This window comes from Chrysemys picta, chromosome 2 (genome assembly GCF_011386835.1).
Source record: "Chrysemys picta bellii isolate R12L10 chromosome 2, ASM1138683v2, whole genome shotgun sequence".
Classification (NCBI taxonomy): domain Eukaryota; kingdom Metazoa; phylum Chordata; order Testudines; family Emydidae; genus Chrysemys; species Chrysemys picta.
In genome coordinates, this window is record NC_088792.1 from 112,886,699 (window position 1) to 112,904,802 (window position 18,104).

Consider the following 18,104-nt stretch of genomic DNA (forward strand, 5'->3'; position numbering starts at 1 on the left):
CTCAAATGGATGTAACCATGCACATTCCTGAAGAAAAGTGTAGATCAGAGAACAGTGTGGTGGACGCGCACGAAACAGCTGCTGCTGAGTTTAGTTCCTTAAGTCTAGATGATCCAGGACTGTGGACCCACTTGAGCTGTAGCCTGAGGGACTTCCTTGTACTGCACGGGCCACAGCAAGTAAAACACTTCATGTTCCCCAAAGACAATGAAAATAGAAGTTTCCATCCAACACATCACTGGCGTGAAATCCCCAATGGTGACAAAGTGGAGAGGCCATGGCTTATGTACTCAAAAACCCAGAATGCTGCCTACTGTTTTTGTTGCAAACTCTTCCAGTCAAATGTTCCAGCCACATTGGGTTCTACAGGAACAAAGGACTGGAAAAATCTGTCTAGAAATCTGGCATGCCATGAGAAGGCAGCAGATGGAAAGAGCCTGAGATGAGACTAAGGTTAAATACAGTTACTGGCAACAAAAGTCAAACAGAAGATTGTGGCAGATCTGAAGTCAGCAAGATATTACTCTGTTATTCTGGACTGCACACCTGACATCAGCTATACGGAACAAATGACTTTAATGGTGCGTTTTGTAACAACAGAACCTAGTGAAAATGTCCCTACAATGATGACTGTCAGAAAGCATTTTCTAGAATTTATTGACACTGATGGTACTACAGGAGTTGGTATGACAAATGTGCTTCTTAAAAAGCTGGAAGATACAGGAATTGTGATAGCTGACATGAGAGGTCAGGGCTACAATAATGGTGCCAACATGGGAGGTAAGAACAGAGGAGTTAAACCCTCAAGCTTTTTTTGTCCCATGCAGTTCTCATTCATTGAACTTGGTGGTCAGTGATACTGCATCAGCTTCTAGTGAGGCTGCTGAATTTTTTAATGTAATTCAAAGCATCTATGTGTTTTTCTCTGCATCAACTCATCGATGGCAAATTTTGAAGCAACACATGGGAACATCCTCTCTGACACTAAAACTGTAAGGATTTTTATCTTTCTATGCCAATCCGATCAGAAGATCTTGGGGAGCCTTACAGTTTACCTCCCGCTGAGTCCCCCTTTTAAGCCCATCTATCAGAGCTGACCCCAAATGAATAACACACGCACAAATGTAAAACAACCAACAACACTTCATTTGCTAAGGGGAGAGGAAGGAAGGGAAAGGGGAATGGATTAATGATTCTGGAGATTCGGAATAATACACAGGCACACACATGCACTTATAATACAAGATGTTCTTCTACCTTTACAGACGTCAGCGATAAAGGGGCTGCAGGATCCACATGACAGAAGCCAGCGATGAACACCAACCGTGGACGACAGATGAAATAGACAGGTACGTATCCCTATCTTAACTCCCACCCTAACCCGCTTTGTGTCGTCCTGAGTGCGCGATTGATCTAACTAATCGGACCAGGTCCGTATATGCAAGTTTGCTTTCCCAAAACAACAAACAAACAACCCCAACTTAATTAGTAAGTAACTATTGCAGGCCAATAGCCAGTGCCAAGATTGTACCGCACTACGAGAGAGAGCTAGACACCTGAACCTCTGACAGCTCAAAAGCTCGGAGCCAGGGCCCCTAGCCCCTCCCCTCATAGATCTTTATAGGGAGTTGTTGTTGGGCAAGGTCAGATTCCTGCTCTTTCCATTTTCCCGCCTTTTCCGAGGAACAAGAACCTGACCCAAAATGGAAGTCGCCTTGTCCTTTTACCAAAACAAAATGGCCTTTTGATTTAGAGAACTTATGTTAACTTTTATACATAATAATTTGGCAAACATGTCAACTGAAATTAACAAAACCACTGAGTGCCACACGATGGGAAAGTCGAGTGGAGGCGATAAAGCCTATTAAACACCAAATTGGGAAGATAGATGATGCCATAGTTGCCATTATGGAGGATAATGCTATGACAGGAACTGTTTGTGGGAGAACAGTGGCAGAGGGAAATGGAACCACCAGAAACATACATAACTTCAAATTTTTGTGTGGCTTAGTGTTGTGGCATGACATACTGTTTGAAATAAATGTTGTAAGCAAGAGATTCTAAGGTGTTGACCTTGATATATCTGGAGCAATAGAACAACTGGACAAAGCAAAGTCAGACCTACAGTCTTACCAGTCAGATGAGGGATTTCAAAACGTTCTGAAGAGTGCACAGAAGTTGGCAGAGGAACTTCACACTGAAGCTATTTTCCCATCCATTCAAGAATACAAGAGTCACTGAAGAAGACATTTTGATTACGAGGCATGGGGTAATCCCATAAGAGACCCCAAACAACAATTCAAAGTTGAATTCTTTGTATTGCACAATCTAGCACCTGGTTAGTCAGTTGAAGAACATTTCATGCAGCTCAAGGAACACAGCAGTACATTTGGGATGTATGATATTCCAAGACTCCTCACTATACCTGAAGAAGACCTACACCAGCAATGCAGGGCACCAGAGACATTGTTGACACATGATGACATGCGCGATATTGATGCGAGTGATTTAGGTCAGTGGTTCTCAAACTAGGGCCACCGCTTGTTCAGGGAAAGCCCCTGGCGGGCTGGGCCGGTTTTTTTACCTGCCGCGTGTGACGAACTGGGACTGTTCTTACTGTGGTCTGTGAATGCTGACAGGGGAGTGTGGCTAGGATAGTCTGCATTGGGGGATGGGAGACGGCCCGAAGGAGAATACCTGAGCGTGTAACATGAGAACCCAGGAAGGGGTGGAGGCCAGGTGACACCTTGGCCCGGGAAACTGAACAAAGGCTGTGGGAGGGGTCGCTGAAGGCAGAGGGTGGGAAGCGGGCTGGAGAGATGGCTGGGAGGCAGAGATGGCTCTGACCTCCCAAAGCAGGGGGCTGGGATGCCCTGGGACCCCAAGCTGGACCTAACTGAGGGGGGCCCTGTTGTCTGTGCCTGCAAGACCTGTCTTGGACTGTATTCCTGTCATCCAAATAAACCTTCTGCTTTACTGGCTGGCTGAGAGTCATGGTGAATCGCAGGAAGCCGGGGGTGCAGGGCCCTGAGTTCCCCAATACTCCGTGACACCGCGTCTGCAGGTTTGGCCGATTGCAGCTCCTACTGGCCGCGGTTCGCTGCTCCAGGCCAATGGGGGCTGCAGGAAACGGCGCGAGCTGGGGGACGTGCTGGCCGCCCTTCCTGCAGCCCCCATTGGCCTGGAGCGGTGAACCGCGGCCAGTGGGAGCCGCGATTGGCCGAACCTGTGGATGCAGCAGGTAAACAAACCAGCCCGGCCCGCCAGGGGCTTTCCGTGAACAAGCGGCGGCCCTAGTTTGAGAACCACTGATTTAGGTGATGAACTGAAAGCCCTTTCAAGATACATTTCAGCAGGATCAACTCCAAAGGCTGTTCTGGAATATATGTGCACAAATAAGATGGCCACCCTCTTTCCAAATGCTTTTGTTGCTCTGCGCATACTTCTAACACTTCCTGTAACAGTTTCCAGTGGAGTACGCAGCTTCTCCAAGCTGAAGTTAATAAAAACACATCTACGCTCCACAATGACACAGGAGAGGCTGGTCGGCCTTGCAACCATCTCAGTAGAGCATGAGCTGGCCCAGACTGTGGACCTTCAGGAAGCAGTTCAAATCTTGGCAACCAAGAAGGCACGGAAAGCACCACTTTGATTATTCAAACAGATAAAAATGCTAGTGTTTACTATGCAGACAAGAAAAGTTACATTTGCTGTTCAGGTGTTTGAAAGTTAAGTGTTACTTAAAATTTTTGAACAAGGCATTTTAAGTTGTTAGTTCTCCTTTATTGGGCAGGTAGCAGAGCAGTACCATGAGAGGAGCAGAACAGGAAGAGGGCAGAATTGAGACCTTTCAAAGTTTTGGTCCAAGCGAGGGGGCATGGGGGCGTCATTTGAGCTCCCCGCCTCAGGTGCCAAAATGTTGTGGGCCGGCCCTGGGGGGAAGCCTCAGCATGCAGGAAGAATGAGTGTGAGAAGGGATTTCTGAGCCAGTGGGGGTTGGTTTGAGCTGAGGGGGCCTGAAGAATTTCTGAGCTGGGAGAGGGTTGGGTTGAATTGGCAGGTTTGAGTAACGGAGGAAAGGAATTTAATTGACTAGTGAATGAGGGTGAAAATGAGACAACAAGGAGAGATGGTAGGATAAAGCCAGATTGGATGGGGGAGAGTTCGTGCCTAGCAGTGTACAGTGAAGGGGTGACAGAAATAAATATTGTTTTCCCTCACCCTGCCTTTTACTCTAAACTCTCCCATTTTTTTCTTCTGAAAAAAAGTGGGAGAGAGAAGCAGCACTCCTATTCTTCATGGCAGAGCTAGAATTTGAATATAGGTAGTTTTACTGTCTAAGGCATTGTCTACACTGGCAAGTTTCTGCACAGTAAAGCAGCTTTCTGCACTGTAACTCCCAAGGTGTACAAACTGCCAAGCCACTTAGTGCGCAGAAACTGCGCAGTTATAGTGCTCTAAAAAAACCACCCCAACGAGAGGCGTACAGCTTTCTGCACCGGGGCTACAGCGCTGCAGTACCAGTGTAGACACAGTGGCAATTACAGTGCTGCGATTGGCCTCCGGGAGGTGTCCCACAATGCCTGTTCTCACCTCTCTGGTCATTGATTTGAATTTTACTGCCCTGCCATCAGGTGACCAACCGTCATCCGCACCCCGTACATTCCTTTGCAGATTTGAAAGTCCCCTTCCTGTTTGCTCAGTGGTCTCAGTGCACCTTTCCAGGTGGCCATGTCTGCTCCATGCACCAGGCAATCCTCCGCTTGGAGCAATGCCGAGCTGCTGGACCTCATCAGCATTTGGGGAGAGGAGGCTGTGCAGTCCCAGCCGCGCTCCAGCCATAGGAATTATGACACCTACGGACAGATTTCATGATGCATGACAGAAAGGGGCCATGACCGGGACACACTACATTGTAGAGAAAAAGTGAAGGAGCTGCAGAACCCCTACCACAAGGTGTGGGAGGCAAACCACCGCTCCAGTGCTGCGCCCACGAGCTGCCAGTTCTACAAAGAGCTGGACGCGATACTTGGTGGCGAACCCACCTCCACTGCAAAGGCCCCTGTGGATATTTCATTGGCTCATGTGCCAGTTGAGAGTGGTCCGGGCCAGGAGGAGGAAATCTTGGACAAGGATGTGGAGGGGGACCCCGAGGCAGAGGATGACTTGGAGGCCAGAGATGCATGCAGCCGGGAGCTCTTTTCTACTCCGGAAGAGCCTACCCAGTCACAGCAGTCGGATCTTGGCGAAGCGCAAACAGGAGAGGAGGCCCCTGGTAAGTGGAACTGATTTGGGGAATTGCTGAAGCGAGTTGTTGGGGGCAGGAAGGTTGCAGAAAGCAGGCTTGTCTCCCACCACACACCTAGTCTGAGCGGCGGAACAGGTTGCTGATTGAGTCCCTCACTTCACGGGAATCTCCCTCAGAGATCTCCAGGAAACTCTCGTGGAGATACTGGGCAATCCACTGCCACAGTTTCCTTGCCAGAGCTGCTTTGTTTCTTGCCCCATTAATGGTAACTTTCCCACACCATAGTGCTGTCACGGGGGGGGGGAGGGGAGGACGGACCATTGCTGCACACAGGCGAGCCGCACAGGGGCCGGGGAGGAGCCCACCGGCTTGGAGAAGACCCTACCTTGATTCCCTGCTCACCCTCAGCAGCGAGATATCTTTCCCCCCATACCTGTGGGGACAGGAATGATTATCAGGCCCCCACTACTGTGCTGGCTGTCCCCAAGAGCCACGTACCCAGTGTACAGCAGGGTCAGGGAAGAGTGATTTACCCTGCCCCTGTGGCTACTCACCATTTTGGGCGTCTTGCGGCTCATGTGTGCTTGCCTGGGGTCAGCCAGTTAGTGACAGGTGTGAGAGTACTGGCTGTGTTTTAAAGCACTGAATCAGTGTTGTCTGTGTCGCAAACAATACTGCTTCTGTAAAATGTTGCATTTAAACGTCACAGAGATGAACCTTGGGAGCCCGGCCTCCCTCTTTGTTATAGGCGGCACAACGGCTGCGCAGAATTAGAAAGCAGCCAAAAAGAACTAAGGAGGACTTTCTCCATGAGGTTATGATGCACTCCGCCACTGAGAAACAGGAATTGAAGGAGTAGCGGGACAGCAAGAAGAGGGACTGAAAGGAGAACGCGGTACACCAGAAAGAAACCACGCAGTGGCTCTTAAATGTTATGGAGCGCCAAGTGCACACGCTCCAGGCGATACTAGCTCTTCAAATGGAGCAGCTCCACACCCGCCCTCATCTGCAGCTGCTGTCACAAAACTCTTTCCCATGCGCCCCACACACACCGCCAACACACTGTTATCAACTTCCTGGCTCCACTTTCTACCTGCATCATTCCACTCCTCTCTCCTCACAGTTCAGCACTGTGGACTCCCACTGCACTCAACCCCCATCCCTCTGCAGTTTGGCCCTGCTGAAGTATAGCACCTGCAACACTGTACTCCAAAGGAGAAGGCTGGGTAGATCCCTGGACATACACAAATCTGTAGCCATCCCGGGACCCCTCCTCCTCTTGAGACCTTCCCTTCGTCCTCCCTGCTGATGTATTTTTTTGTTTGACTCTCTCCTCCAGTTGTTGTCTTTTAATAAAAGAATTGTGTTGGTTTGAAAGTAATCTTTATTCTATTAAGTGAAAGCAAAAAGAGCACTGCAAAGCAACATAAAATTATGTTAAGCCTCCTTCTTACATCATGTGCACCAATCACCTCCTAGCATTACAAGCACTGCAATCCTGAGCATAGCAACAAATATTAGCAGCTTTCAGCTTCAAATTGCTGCCTCAAGGCATCCCTGATCCTTATGGCCCCGCCCTGTGCCCTTCTAATAGCCCTGGTCTCTAGCTGTTCAAACTCAGCATCTAGGCAGTGAGCCTCTGCGGTCCAGCCCTGAGTGAAGCTTTCACCCTTCCCTTCACAAATACTATGGAGCGTACAGCACACAGCTATAAGCGTAGGAATATTGTCATCGGCCAGGTCCAGCTTCCCATAGAGGCATCGCCAGCGGGCTTTTAAACAGAGAAATGCATACTCCACAGTCATTCTGCACTTGCTCAGCCTGTTGTTGAAGAGCTCCATGATGCTGTCAAGTTGCCCCGTGTATGGCTTCATAAGCCACGGCATTAAGGGGTAGGCGGGGTCTCTGAGGATCACAATGGACATTTCAACTTCCCTGATCTTCTGGTCCGGGAAGAAAGTCCCTGCTTGCAGCTTCTTGAACAGGCCAGTGTTCCAAAAGATGCATGCGTCATGCACCTTTCCGTACCAGCCTGCGTTAATGTTTGTGAAACGCCCATGGTTATCCACAAGCATATGGAGAACCATTGAGAAATATTCCTTGCGATTAATGTACTCAGGGGCCAGGTGGTCTGGTGCCAGAATTGGAATGTACATGCCAGCTAACGCCCCTCCGCAGTTAGGGAAGACCATTTGTGCAACGCAATCCACAATGTCACGCACGTTGCCCAGAGTCACGGTCTTTCGGGGCAGGATGCGATTAATGGTCCTGCACACTTCCATCAACACGACTCCAACAGTCGATTTTCCCACTCTGAACTGGTTAGCGACCAATCGGTGGCAGTCTGGACTAGCCTGCTTCCACAGTGCAATCACCACGCGCTTCTCCAGCGATAAGGCGGCTCTCATTCTCGTGTCTTTGCGCTGCAGGGCTGGGGCGAGCTCATCACACAGTCCCATGAATGCAGCTTTCCTCATGCAAAAGTTCTGCAGCCACTGCTTGTCATCTCAGATGTGCATCACGATGTGATCCCACCACTCAGTGCTTGTTTCCCAAGCCCAAAAGCAGCGTTCCACTGTCAGCACCTCCGTGAATCCCACAAGCAATCTCATGTCATAGCTACTACAGGTGGTGAGATCAATGTTGCACTTGTTTTACCTTTTTAGTTTAAGGAATAACTCCACTGCCACTCATGACGTGTTGGTCAGAGCGAGCAGCATACTGGTCAGCAGTTCGGGATCCATTCCTGCAGCCCAAAAGAGGCAGGGTTTGCAGTACACAAACCGTTGAAAGACGGCGCCAAATGCGGATGGAAGCACAGGGATTGCTGGGATGTGAAGCAATGCATCATGGGGCATTGGGACCCAGGATGCCCTCCACCCTCTCTGCCTTCCCACAAGTCTCAGTGGCAAAAGAGAAAGAGGTGTTCTGTGGGATAGCTGCCCAGAGTGCACTGCTCTGAATACCACTGCAAGTGTGAATACGCTATTGCGCTGGCAGCTGTCAGTGTGAACACACACTGCGGTTTTCCTTCTATGCTCTCTGAGCAGTGCTGTAACTGCTGGTGCTGTAACTTTGGGCTAGTCTACACTGGCAACACTAAAGTGCTGTCGCGGCAGCACTTTAATGGGGCTTGCGTGATCGCGGCGCTGGGAGAGCTGACCACCTCCATGAGGGGCGTGGCTCCCAGCACTGGTACACTGTCTACACTTTTTTTCACACAGTGCTGTAAATTGCCAATGTAGAAAAGTCCTTTGTCAGTGTAGACATGCTCTTAATCACAAAACCACCCAGCCTCTCAAATTAAATTATAAACAGGGGCCACCCGAGGTCTTGTCAAGGTTAGGGAAATTTACATCGATGTAATTGCACTGATATGCAAATTAATAATCTAGATGAGCCCTTAATTAACCACCTATTGAGCTGAATGGGGCAACTCAAACCTTCTAGAGTTTGTTTCAGTGTCCCTGGAAACGAAGGCAGATATTGCTGCATCAATTATACCTGGATCAGATTTTGAAAGCTTTCTTTACAATCATAACAGAAGGCTTTCATTTGAAAGAGAGAAATTGTGGAGAACAAGATGGCAGTACCTGGTAGCCAAAACAGCTTGACTTTGCTCAAATTAAGTCCTGACTAGGCCATTCTGCTTCCTCAGGTTTGCAAACAAAAGATTTTCAACCTAATCTTATTGCTCTTTTCATTTAAAGATTTGACAAGGAACAAATTTCCTGTACAGCCATTTCATAATAGATTAACTAGAAATTCATCCTAAAGAATTTCAGGGTTGTAAAATGAGACAAGGTGGGTGATGAGGTAATATTTGCTAATGAGCCAACTTCTGTGGTGACAAGAGACAAGCTTCCTAGCTTACCCATGTATGAGCTGAAGAGGAGAAAGCTTGTCTCTTCCACCAACAGAAGTTGGTCCAATGAGTATTACCTCACCCATCTTGTCTCTCTAATACTCTGGGACCAATACAGCTACAACTCCACTGCAAATAAGGTTTTAAATCACAGTTGGAGCCAGATTTTATTTTCCTTTACTCCCAGTGCAATTCCACTGAATAGACAGGGTTATGCAGCTGTTTGTGTAGAATCCTGCCCCTGATACACCAATAATTCAGTATTTGCTTCCGAATGGTGAACACAGGACTGGGCATATTTTGTGGATACCTCCTGCCCCTAAAAACAGTCCTAGGAGTGAAATACAGAGGCCAGGTCTAAATTTACATCAGTATAATTAGGTCACTCAGGGGTGTGAAAAATCCACACCCTGATTGAGACAGTTACACCAACCAGACAGCACTATGTTGAGAGAAGGGCTTCTCCCACAGACGTAGCTACTGCTGCTTATGGAGGTGGATTAACGACACTGATGGGAGACGTTCTCTTGTCCACAAAGTAGCCGCTTCTCTGAAGTGGTACAGCAGCATTTTAAGTGTAGATCTGCCCAGACGCCACCAGGTACATGTCAAAGGGCTCCCAGGGTCTTGCATTTCCTCCCACAGACCTATGGTCCCGTTTCCCCTCCCCCCACCCCCATCACAGGCTAGTCCCAGGTCTCCTCTAAAATGAAAACCTGGGCGCCCCGGCCGGGGAACCTGGGATCTGAAGGAAGGAGGCTCCCAACATTCCAACCGCACGTGCTGTCGCCGCCTGCCCAGCCCCTATGGACCGCGGGAAGAGCAGGAGGAAGCCGCGCATGCGCAGCAGCTAAAGTGGGCCCTGGAGCCGCCGGCTGCAAACCCGCAGGGGAGCGAAATCGGCACGCAGCCAGCCGGCCGGCCACACTGCGCATGCCCGCGGGGAGGGGCGGGCAGCCGGATCCGGCCTAGTGGAGGAGGGGGAATGGCCAGTTTGGTCCCAGGGGCAGCGGCCCGCAGCAAGAAGCGTCCGGCGAGCCCGGGCAACGGCAGCGGCCCCAGCAAGAAGAAGAAGGTGGCAGCGGCGCCGAGTGGCCCCCAGCTAGCAGTGAGTGCGCATGTGCAGCGAGAAGGGGGGAACGGGAGGAGTGCGCATGTGCGGGGAGTGATAGTCCCCCCCCATCCCCAAGCCTGCCTCTCCCAGTGACCTGACCTGCCTCCCACCCTGGGTGGGCGCTCCCACCCCACTGGTGCCCTTGAGCCCCATAAGCCTGCGTGGCCTACCAGGGAGATCACTGGATCAGGACTCTAGAGCTAGGTTCTATTCCTGCCTCTGCCACCAGCCTCCTGGGTAAGCGTGGCACCTTTGTGCCTCAGTTTCCCCATTTGTGAAATGGGGATAATGACACTGATGTCCTTTGTAAAGCACTTTGAGACCTATTCTCATACAGTCCTAAAGCATCTCCGCACAAAAAAACCAAGGCATATATCCCCCAATATACATGGGTGAGTGCAGAAATGGAGGACACAGTAATGCAAATAGGGCTTTGCAATGGAAATGCTCACACCTGAGCTAGGCTAAGACAGATCCCAATCACCTGGGTTAACTGTGTATTGTAACCATAGCTTAAGGGATGTAACCTCACATAGGTGCGCTAGAGGCATGTTTAAAACCAATTTATATGTATCTAGGTCACTAAAAGGTGTAATCATGTTAAAACTTCCAATCAGACCCTGCTTTGGAGAAGTTAGGTTTAAGCATGATTGCTGCAAACCCAGAATCCTGTACTATGCTCAAGGACTTGTCTTCAGCCTAATATAATTCAAATAATTGGCCCTTCCTTGAGTCCCACCACATACAAATCTCTTAACTCAAGTATGATGGTGTTTTTAACTCAAGATGGCCTGTTGGGATACATGTTGAATTAGCACAACTCATCAGTTGCTAATACAGTTGCTCTTTGCATCTTGAGTGTTATTTCATAGCGTGGGCTGCTCTCACTTGAGTTAAACTAACACAAGAGGAGTTAACTCGTCAGTGAAGATGCCTATTACATAGTGGTGTAGCATCATGCATCTCTTGAGCTATGCCTACCAAATGAGGAGTGGGGCCAATGGAGCATGCAAGTCTTTACATGTGAATGTTGAAAAGTGGAGTCTCAGTAGGCTTTGTGTGTATATAGTGTATATCCTCAATGATTTCTATTCTCTTTTCAGGAGGCATAACCATGTCTAGAGCTAGTCAAAAAACAGGAAAAGTTTCCATGACAAAAGTTGGACCTTATTTTTCATAGAAAAGTATCTACTTTCACACTTCTTTGATTAGCTCTAGTGGTATCACAGCTTCTAAGTAAGCAATGCTGACAATAAGGTTGCTTATTTTCGCAAAAGCCATGAGATCGATGGTGAGATCTCTTGAATTCCCAGCAAATCCTCTGACCCTGTAACTTGAAGATCATGATCCTTGTTCCCCTCTGTATGACAACAAGCCCACCCTCAGCTGGACAGCATCTCTGCAACTCCTATGAGTTCAGCTTGTGGTGTTTACAGATCTTCCTTTCCCCTTCTGTGGTATTATCAACAAGCAGAGAGTTATTTGGCCAACTGTTATTTGTAATACTGGCTATTAGCTAAAATAACGTTTAAAATGATTGCCAACCATTATCACATTTGACAACCATTTTCAAGAGCTGTTGTGGTTAGCAATTTGGATGTTCAAGGATGGTAAGGGCTAAGTGTATATTTTATATGTTGATAACTTGTTTATAAGAAACAATCTATTTTTATGTTTGAGATATATTCTTTGTCAATAGACAGCTGCTAGTAAAGTGAAAGAATCCTTCATTTCCTACCCTAAATTGGGTTGTAGTATTTTGTGCTAAGCAGCTTTTGCATTCCTCCCTTGAGGTGGCTGCATTGCACTGCTGGATGAAGTAATTTCTCTACACAGCGTACGAAGTACTATATATAAAAGTATGCTATTGACTTCAGTAGTGCAGGGTTTGTTCCAAAAAGTCACAACTAAGCTCAGGAGCTTAGGCACTGCCAAAAGCATGCTTAACCCCCTGGAATGAAGAAAATCTGCTGTCAGTCTACTGGTCCTCTGGCCATCAAACACACACATGGTGTTGACTAGCTGTGGAGAATGCCACATTCTTTGTACCTTAGAGAGAAGAAGAGACACCCTGATGCAGGACTTTTAAAACAGAAATAAAGTTGGTCTGTATATTTTTAGAGAGTTAGAAACACTCATCAAATGGCATGTTCTTCAGCAATAACTTTTTCTACCCATACATTCCTACAATTTTTACACAGCTACCAAAGTATTCATGCATAAACTGATTTATGACAAGATGAAACACTTAATAAATCCAGTCTCTAATCTAATCATAATGCCGCGCGTCATCAACCAGCTCTCACTCTACTTCATGAGTATCCCTCTGATCAAGTAGCTGAACCAGTCAGCAACTAGTTTATCCACAAACAGTGTAAACCTGCCTGTACTTTTTATGAATAAGTTGCTTGCTGACTAGCTGGTAATTGTGGGACTTTTTTTAAACTTAACTGAATTAAATTCACCTGTCCAACAGTCTGATATGTAGCTATACCTTTTATACAATCCAGTTTTAAAACAAGTTTTGTGAGAATGCTTAGTACTCTTCATACCATTCACTTTCCAAGTTAACCTCTTTTGACCTTATTTTTTAAAACTTTGCATGCTAAGCATATTATTAGTCATATGTCTCAACATGGGATGTTTTTTCTTGTAAAGAAATAGACACTATGAAACAGATGGAGAAAAATAGAGTTAACATTCCCCAGTTTAAATCGCCAAATTATAGTCAATAATACATACATTACACACTTATGTAAAAGTCTGCAAGATTGGGGCTCTAGATTGCAAGTTCTTAGGATAGGGAAGTGCCTTCTTATATCTTTTAAAGCACCCAGCACACTTTTGCAAATTGTGTAATTATTGATCCACAGGACCTTGTGCTTGGCCCTTGTCACTGTAAATGTATTTCACATGTAATGCTTAGTCTGCACTTTCCCCCACATCTGTGGATCAGTCTCCATGAAGTTAAACAAAAACTGTTTTTGTGGTGCCCCACAAGACTTATTTTCCCTTTGCATGCTTTAGAGTAGTAGCTTCTACAGTGCTTGAACTGGGAAGAATGTTGGTATGGTTGAAATATAGATTTCAAACAAAAAAAGGGAGTAAGGAAAGCAGTGAGAGCAAATGAAGTTTTGTTTATAAATTTTTTTTATCAACTTTGCCTGGTAAAATAATTGGTTAATGGGAAAGTAGATTTGTATGCTCTTGTGCAGTGGTTCTCAAACTTTTGTACTGGTGACCCCTTCCACGCAGCAAGTCTCTAAGTACGCCCCCCCCCTTATAAATTAAAAACCCTTTTTTAATATTTAACACTATTATAAATGCTGGAGGTGAAGCAGGGTTTGGGGTGGAGGCTGACAGTTCGTGACCCACTGAGGGGTCCCAACCCCCAGTTTGAGAACCCCTCCTCTTGTGCATCCTGGAAGAAGGACCAGGTTTCTTGCTACGTATCAGTGCAGCTCTTTACTGGACTTGGACTATGTTTACCCAACACATAACCTAGTGTATACATTGAGATCTTACCTTTAATTCATCTAGGTCTCTCAAACATGAACAACAAAATATTGTTCACTGTTTATGAAAGGTATTGGGTCATGTTTGTTTTGGAAGGCCACAGTACATAATGCTCTTCAGTCATGTCTGCAATAAGAGACACAGCCCCTTTGGAAATAATGCCTGTATTTACCAAATGCAGAATTAAAAATGAATTTACAGGAGAGCGTGATTGCAGTTCGATTACATCACTTTTAGTAGTCTTACACAATTATTCCTCCCATACTGTTGTTCCATTGAAAAATACTTCAATCTTGTTGGAGTTCAGTATTTTCAATATTGAGGATTAATGTGCATATGAAGTAGTGATAGAAATTAGTAGAAAACCGTTAATTTTATTATTGATTGATATAGCACCATTCATTTAGGGATTGTCTACAAGAGGATTTTTTTTTGTTTTTTTGTTTTTGTTTTTTGTTGTTGCTGCTGCTGAAAGGATTTCCACTGTTGCTCCAGTTGTTTCAGCTCCATCAGAACCAATGGGAGCCCTAGTGTGCTCTGAGCAGCTAGTGTCTTTTTAAGCACAATGGCCTAGATACATAAAGGTACTTAGGTGTTGCAACACTTAACTTTTAGGCGTCTGGAAAATTACTGGGATTCACAAAGCCTGTGTTAGGTGTCTGGGCTTCATACAATGCCTGGGGACAGATAAGCACCTTGGAATGGGATCCACAAAAGCTAGTGTCTAACAAATTTATTAGAGCATAAGCTTTCGTGGACTACAGCCCACTTCTTCGGATGCATATAGAAGTGGGCTGTAGTCCACGAAAGCTTATGCTCTAATAAATTTGTTAGTCTCTAAGGTGCCACAAGTCCTCCTGTTCTTCTTTTTGCGGATACAGACTAACACGGCTGCTACTCTAAAAGCTAGTGTGCTAGGCATGGAGCAACCTAAGCTAACATGCTAATTAGAGGGGTGTATCCTAAGCCACATACTTTGGCACCTAAGTGTAGAGTGCAGGTAGGTGCTGTGACGAACTGGGACTGTTCTTGCTGGGGTGTGTGAATGCTGACAGGGGAGTGTGACTAGGATGGTCTGCATCGGGGGATGGGAGCCGGCCCAAGGGAACATACCTGAGCTTGTAACATGAGAACCCAGGAGGGGGTTGGAGGTCAGATGACTCCGGGGCCCGGGAAACTGAACAAAGGCTGTGGGAGGGGTCGCTGAAGGCAGAGTGCTGGAAGCAGGCTGGAAGGAGGCTGGAGAGATGGCTGGGAGGCAGAGATGGCTCTGACCCCCCAAGGGGGTGGGCTGGCATGCCCTGGGACCCCAAGCTGGACCTAACTGAGGGGGGGCCCTGTTGTCTGTGCCTGCAAGACCTGTCTTGGACTGTATTCCTGTCATCCAAATAAACCTTCTGCTTTACTGGCTGGCTGAGAGTCATGGTGAATCGCAGGAAGCCGGGGGTGCAGGGCCCTGAGTTCCCCAATACTCCGTGACAACTGGTGGCAGCGGTGGGATCTACTGCACCCCGTGGACGGCGCTTCCTGCAGTAAGTGACTGGGGAGCAGTAGAACGAAGGGGGATTGACGGGGACCAGGCCTGCTGAAGAGTGGGAGAGAGACGGTTATTACCCCTGGGAGTGTGTGACCAGCGAGAAGGACTTTTGCAGTAACAGGGTCCCCCGTGGGATCGCAGCGAGTGGTCCCAGGGGCGGAGGAGTCTGCAGCTCGACCCTGGCAGAGAGGTGGTGACCTCGAGAAGGGCTGGCACACTAGGGGTCCCCCTGGGAACTGTGGGGAGCTGTGAGCACACAGGCCGGTGAGTGGCCAGCAGGAAGATGTATGCCAAGCGGCTTAAGAGCGACCTGGTGGAGCTGTGCAAGCAGAGGCGGCTGCGCATTGGGAGGCTCACCAAAGAACAGCTCATCGCCCAGCTGGAGGCGGAAGATCGCGCGAATGAACTGATCCCTGTGTCTCAGGGAAGCAGCCTGGCAAAGGCAGCGCAGGCACCAGTGTCTGTCCCAGCTGGGAGTGGTCAGCCGGCTGCTGAGGGCTTCCCGAGACCCCTCCTTCCTATGCCTAGGGGAAGGGTGGGGAGGAGCCCAGCAAATACCGAAGGCGCCGTGAGCCCGCCGGCCAGCAGAGGAGCCTCCCGGCGACGTTCGGCATCCGGGGAGCGGAATTGGCTGGAATGGGAGAAAGAGCTAAAACTGAGGGAGCTGGAGGATCGTGAACAACAGAGACAGCATGAAGAGAGACAGCGTCAGCATGAACGGGAGGAGAATGAGAGACAGCATCAGCGTGAACGGGAGGAGAAAGAGAGACAGCATCAGCGTGAACGGGAGGAGAATGAGAGACAAAGACAGCATGAACTGGAACTGGCGAGACTGAGGGGCAGCGAACCCCCGGCTGCGGTGAGTGAGGGGGGACCCAGGACTGCACGGAGCTTTGATAAGTGCATCATGGCCCCATACAAGGAGGGGGAGGACATGGATGACTTCCTGGAGGCCTTTGAGACGGCCTGCGAGCTGCACCGGGTGGATCCCGCGGACAGACTCCGGGTCCTTACCCCCTTACTGGACCCCAAATCCGTGGCATTGTACCGCCAACTGGGAGAGGCAGAGAAAGGGGACTACGAACTATTCAAAAAGGCCCTGCTACGTGAGTTTGGGCTGACTCCTGAGATGTACCGGGGAAGGTTCCGGAGTCAAGATAAAACCCCTGAGATCTCATATCTGCAACTAGCCGTCCGCATGGAAAGATACGCCAGCAAGTGGGCTGGTGGGGCCCAGACGAAGGAGGACCTGATTAAACTGCTGGTACTGGAGCAACTGTATGAGCGGTGCCCATCCGACCTGAGGCTGTGGTTGGTGGACAGAAAGCCAGAGAACCCGCGACACGCCGGGCAGCTGGCTGATGAGTTTGTAAAGAGCCGGTCAGGGGGTGGCAGGGAGGAGCCCCAAAGGAACAGGCCCGCCGCGATGCAGAGAGAGAGTCACCCTGGGACCTCCCAAAGGGGGAATATTGGGAATCCCCTCCCCCGGGAAATGCCCAGCATCAGGGACAACCGACCGGCTCGAGGGGACCCACAGGACATGAGCTGCTATTACTGCGGCCGAAGAGGCCACGTTCGGGCCCAGTGCCCCAAGCTCAAGGACAGACTGAGCAGACCGAACCCGCATAGGGTTAACTTGGTAGAGGCCCAGACGGACGAGGGGCAGGCTTCTCACGCAAGAGGGGCTGGCAGCTTATCAACTGCTCAAGAGAGAGAAGGGCCCCAGGCCAGCTCCTCTAGGGGGCTGGATGCCCCAGACTCAGGGTTTTTGGTTTATACGGTGGGCGCGGGGCTGTCCCTCCGGAGAGAGTACCTTGTTCCCCTGGAGGTGGATGGGAGGAAGGTCAATGGATACTGGGATACGGGCGCAGAGGTGACGCTGGCCCGGCCCGAGGTGGTGGCCCCAGAACAGGTGGTGCCCAACTCCTACCTGACCCTGACGGGGGTGGGCGGAACACCAGTCAAAGTGCCCGTGGCAAGGGTACACCTGAAGTGGGGGGCCAAGGAGGGCCCCAAGGATGTGGGGGTACACCCGTATCTGCCCACTGAGGTATTGATGGGGGGGGACCTGGAGAACTGGCCAAGCAACCCCCAAAAGGCACTGGTTGTGACCCGCAGTCAGAGCCGGCGAGGGGCCCTGCGCCCTGGCCTTGGGGGGGGTGCCTTGCCTGAGGCGCAGGACCCTAACCTGGTGGGGAGGGAACGCCCAGGGACGCGGCTCAGGGAGGCTGCAGCTTCGGACCCAGCGGGCGAGAAAGAGCAGGTGGCCATCCCTGTCCCAGCTGCTGAGTTCCAGGCCGAGTTACAGAGAGACCCCTCCTTGCGGAAGATAAGGGACCTGGCCGACCTCAATGCGGTACAGACCATGGAACGAGGTGGCCGGAAAAGGTTCCTGTGGGAGAAGGGGTTCCTGTACCGAGAATGGGCTCCCCCAGGGAAAATGGAGTCAGGGGGGATCAGGAGGCAGCTGGTGGTACCCCAGAAGTATCGCCGCCAGCTGCTGTGCCGGGCCCATGACATTCCCCTCTCAGGGCACCAGGGAACCTGGCGTACCCAGCAGAGGCTGCTACGGAGCTTTTACTGGCCTGGGGTCTTTGTTACTGTCCGACAGTACTGCGGATCCTGTGACCCCTGTCAGAGGGGGAGGAAGGCCTGGGACAAGGGGAAAAGAGCTTTAGGACCCTTGCCCAGCATAAAGGATCCTTTCCAGAGGGTGGCCAAGGTTAAAAGGGCGGCTCTAAACCAAGAGAGCCCAAAGCACAGACCTCCAGACTGGAGCGCTGGGAGAAGACCACAGCCCAGTTGGAACCCCAGAGGTATGGGG

General features: G+C 49.4%; 1 protein-coding gene and 1 long non-coding RNA gene across 3 annotated transcripts in view; one reads left to right on the top strand and one right to left on the bottom strand.

Annotated features, from left to right (window-relative positions):
- The window catches only part of LOC122172369 (uncharacterized), a 39,317-nt gene extending 29,364 nt beyond the window's left edge, over positions 1-9,953 (bottom strand). Inside the window, exon 1 of the long non-coding RNA XR_006172630.2 lies at positions 9,852-9,953. This is a non-coding gene — a long non-coding RNA (uncharacterized LOC122172369). The remainder of the gene's footprint in view (positions 1-9,851) is intronic.
- The window catches only part of INO80C (INO80 complex subunit C), an 88,704-nt gene that overhangs the window by 34,688 nt on the left and 35,912 nt on the right, over positions 1-18,104 (top strand). Inside the window, exon 2 of one of the 2 annotated variants that reach the window (XM_042842229.2) lies at positions 1,266-1,349. Coding sequence is in view for 1 of the 2 variants with exons in the window: in XM_005296562.5 (XP_005296619.2) it covers positions 10,099-10,221 (123 nt within the window). In the remaining variant the exon portion in view is untranslated. Of the gene's footprint in view, positions 1-1,265; positions 1,350-9,955; positions 10,222-18,104 lie in introns of those variants that run through there. The other variant, XM_005296562.5, reaches the window with a different exon arrangement.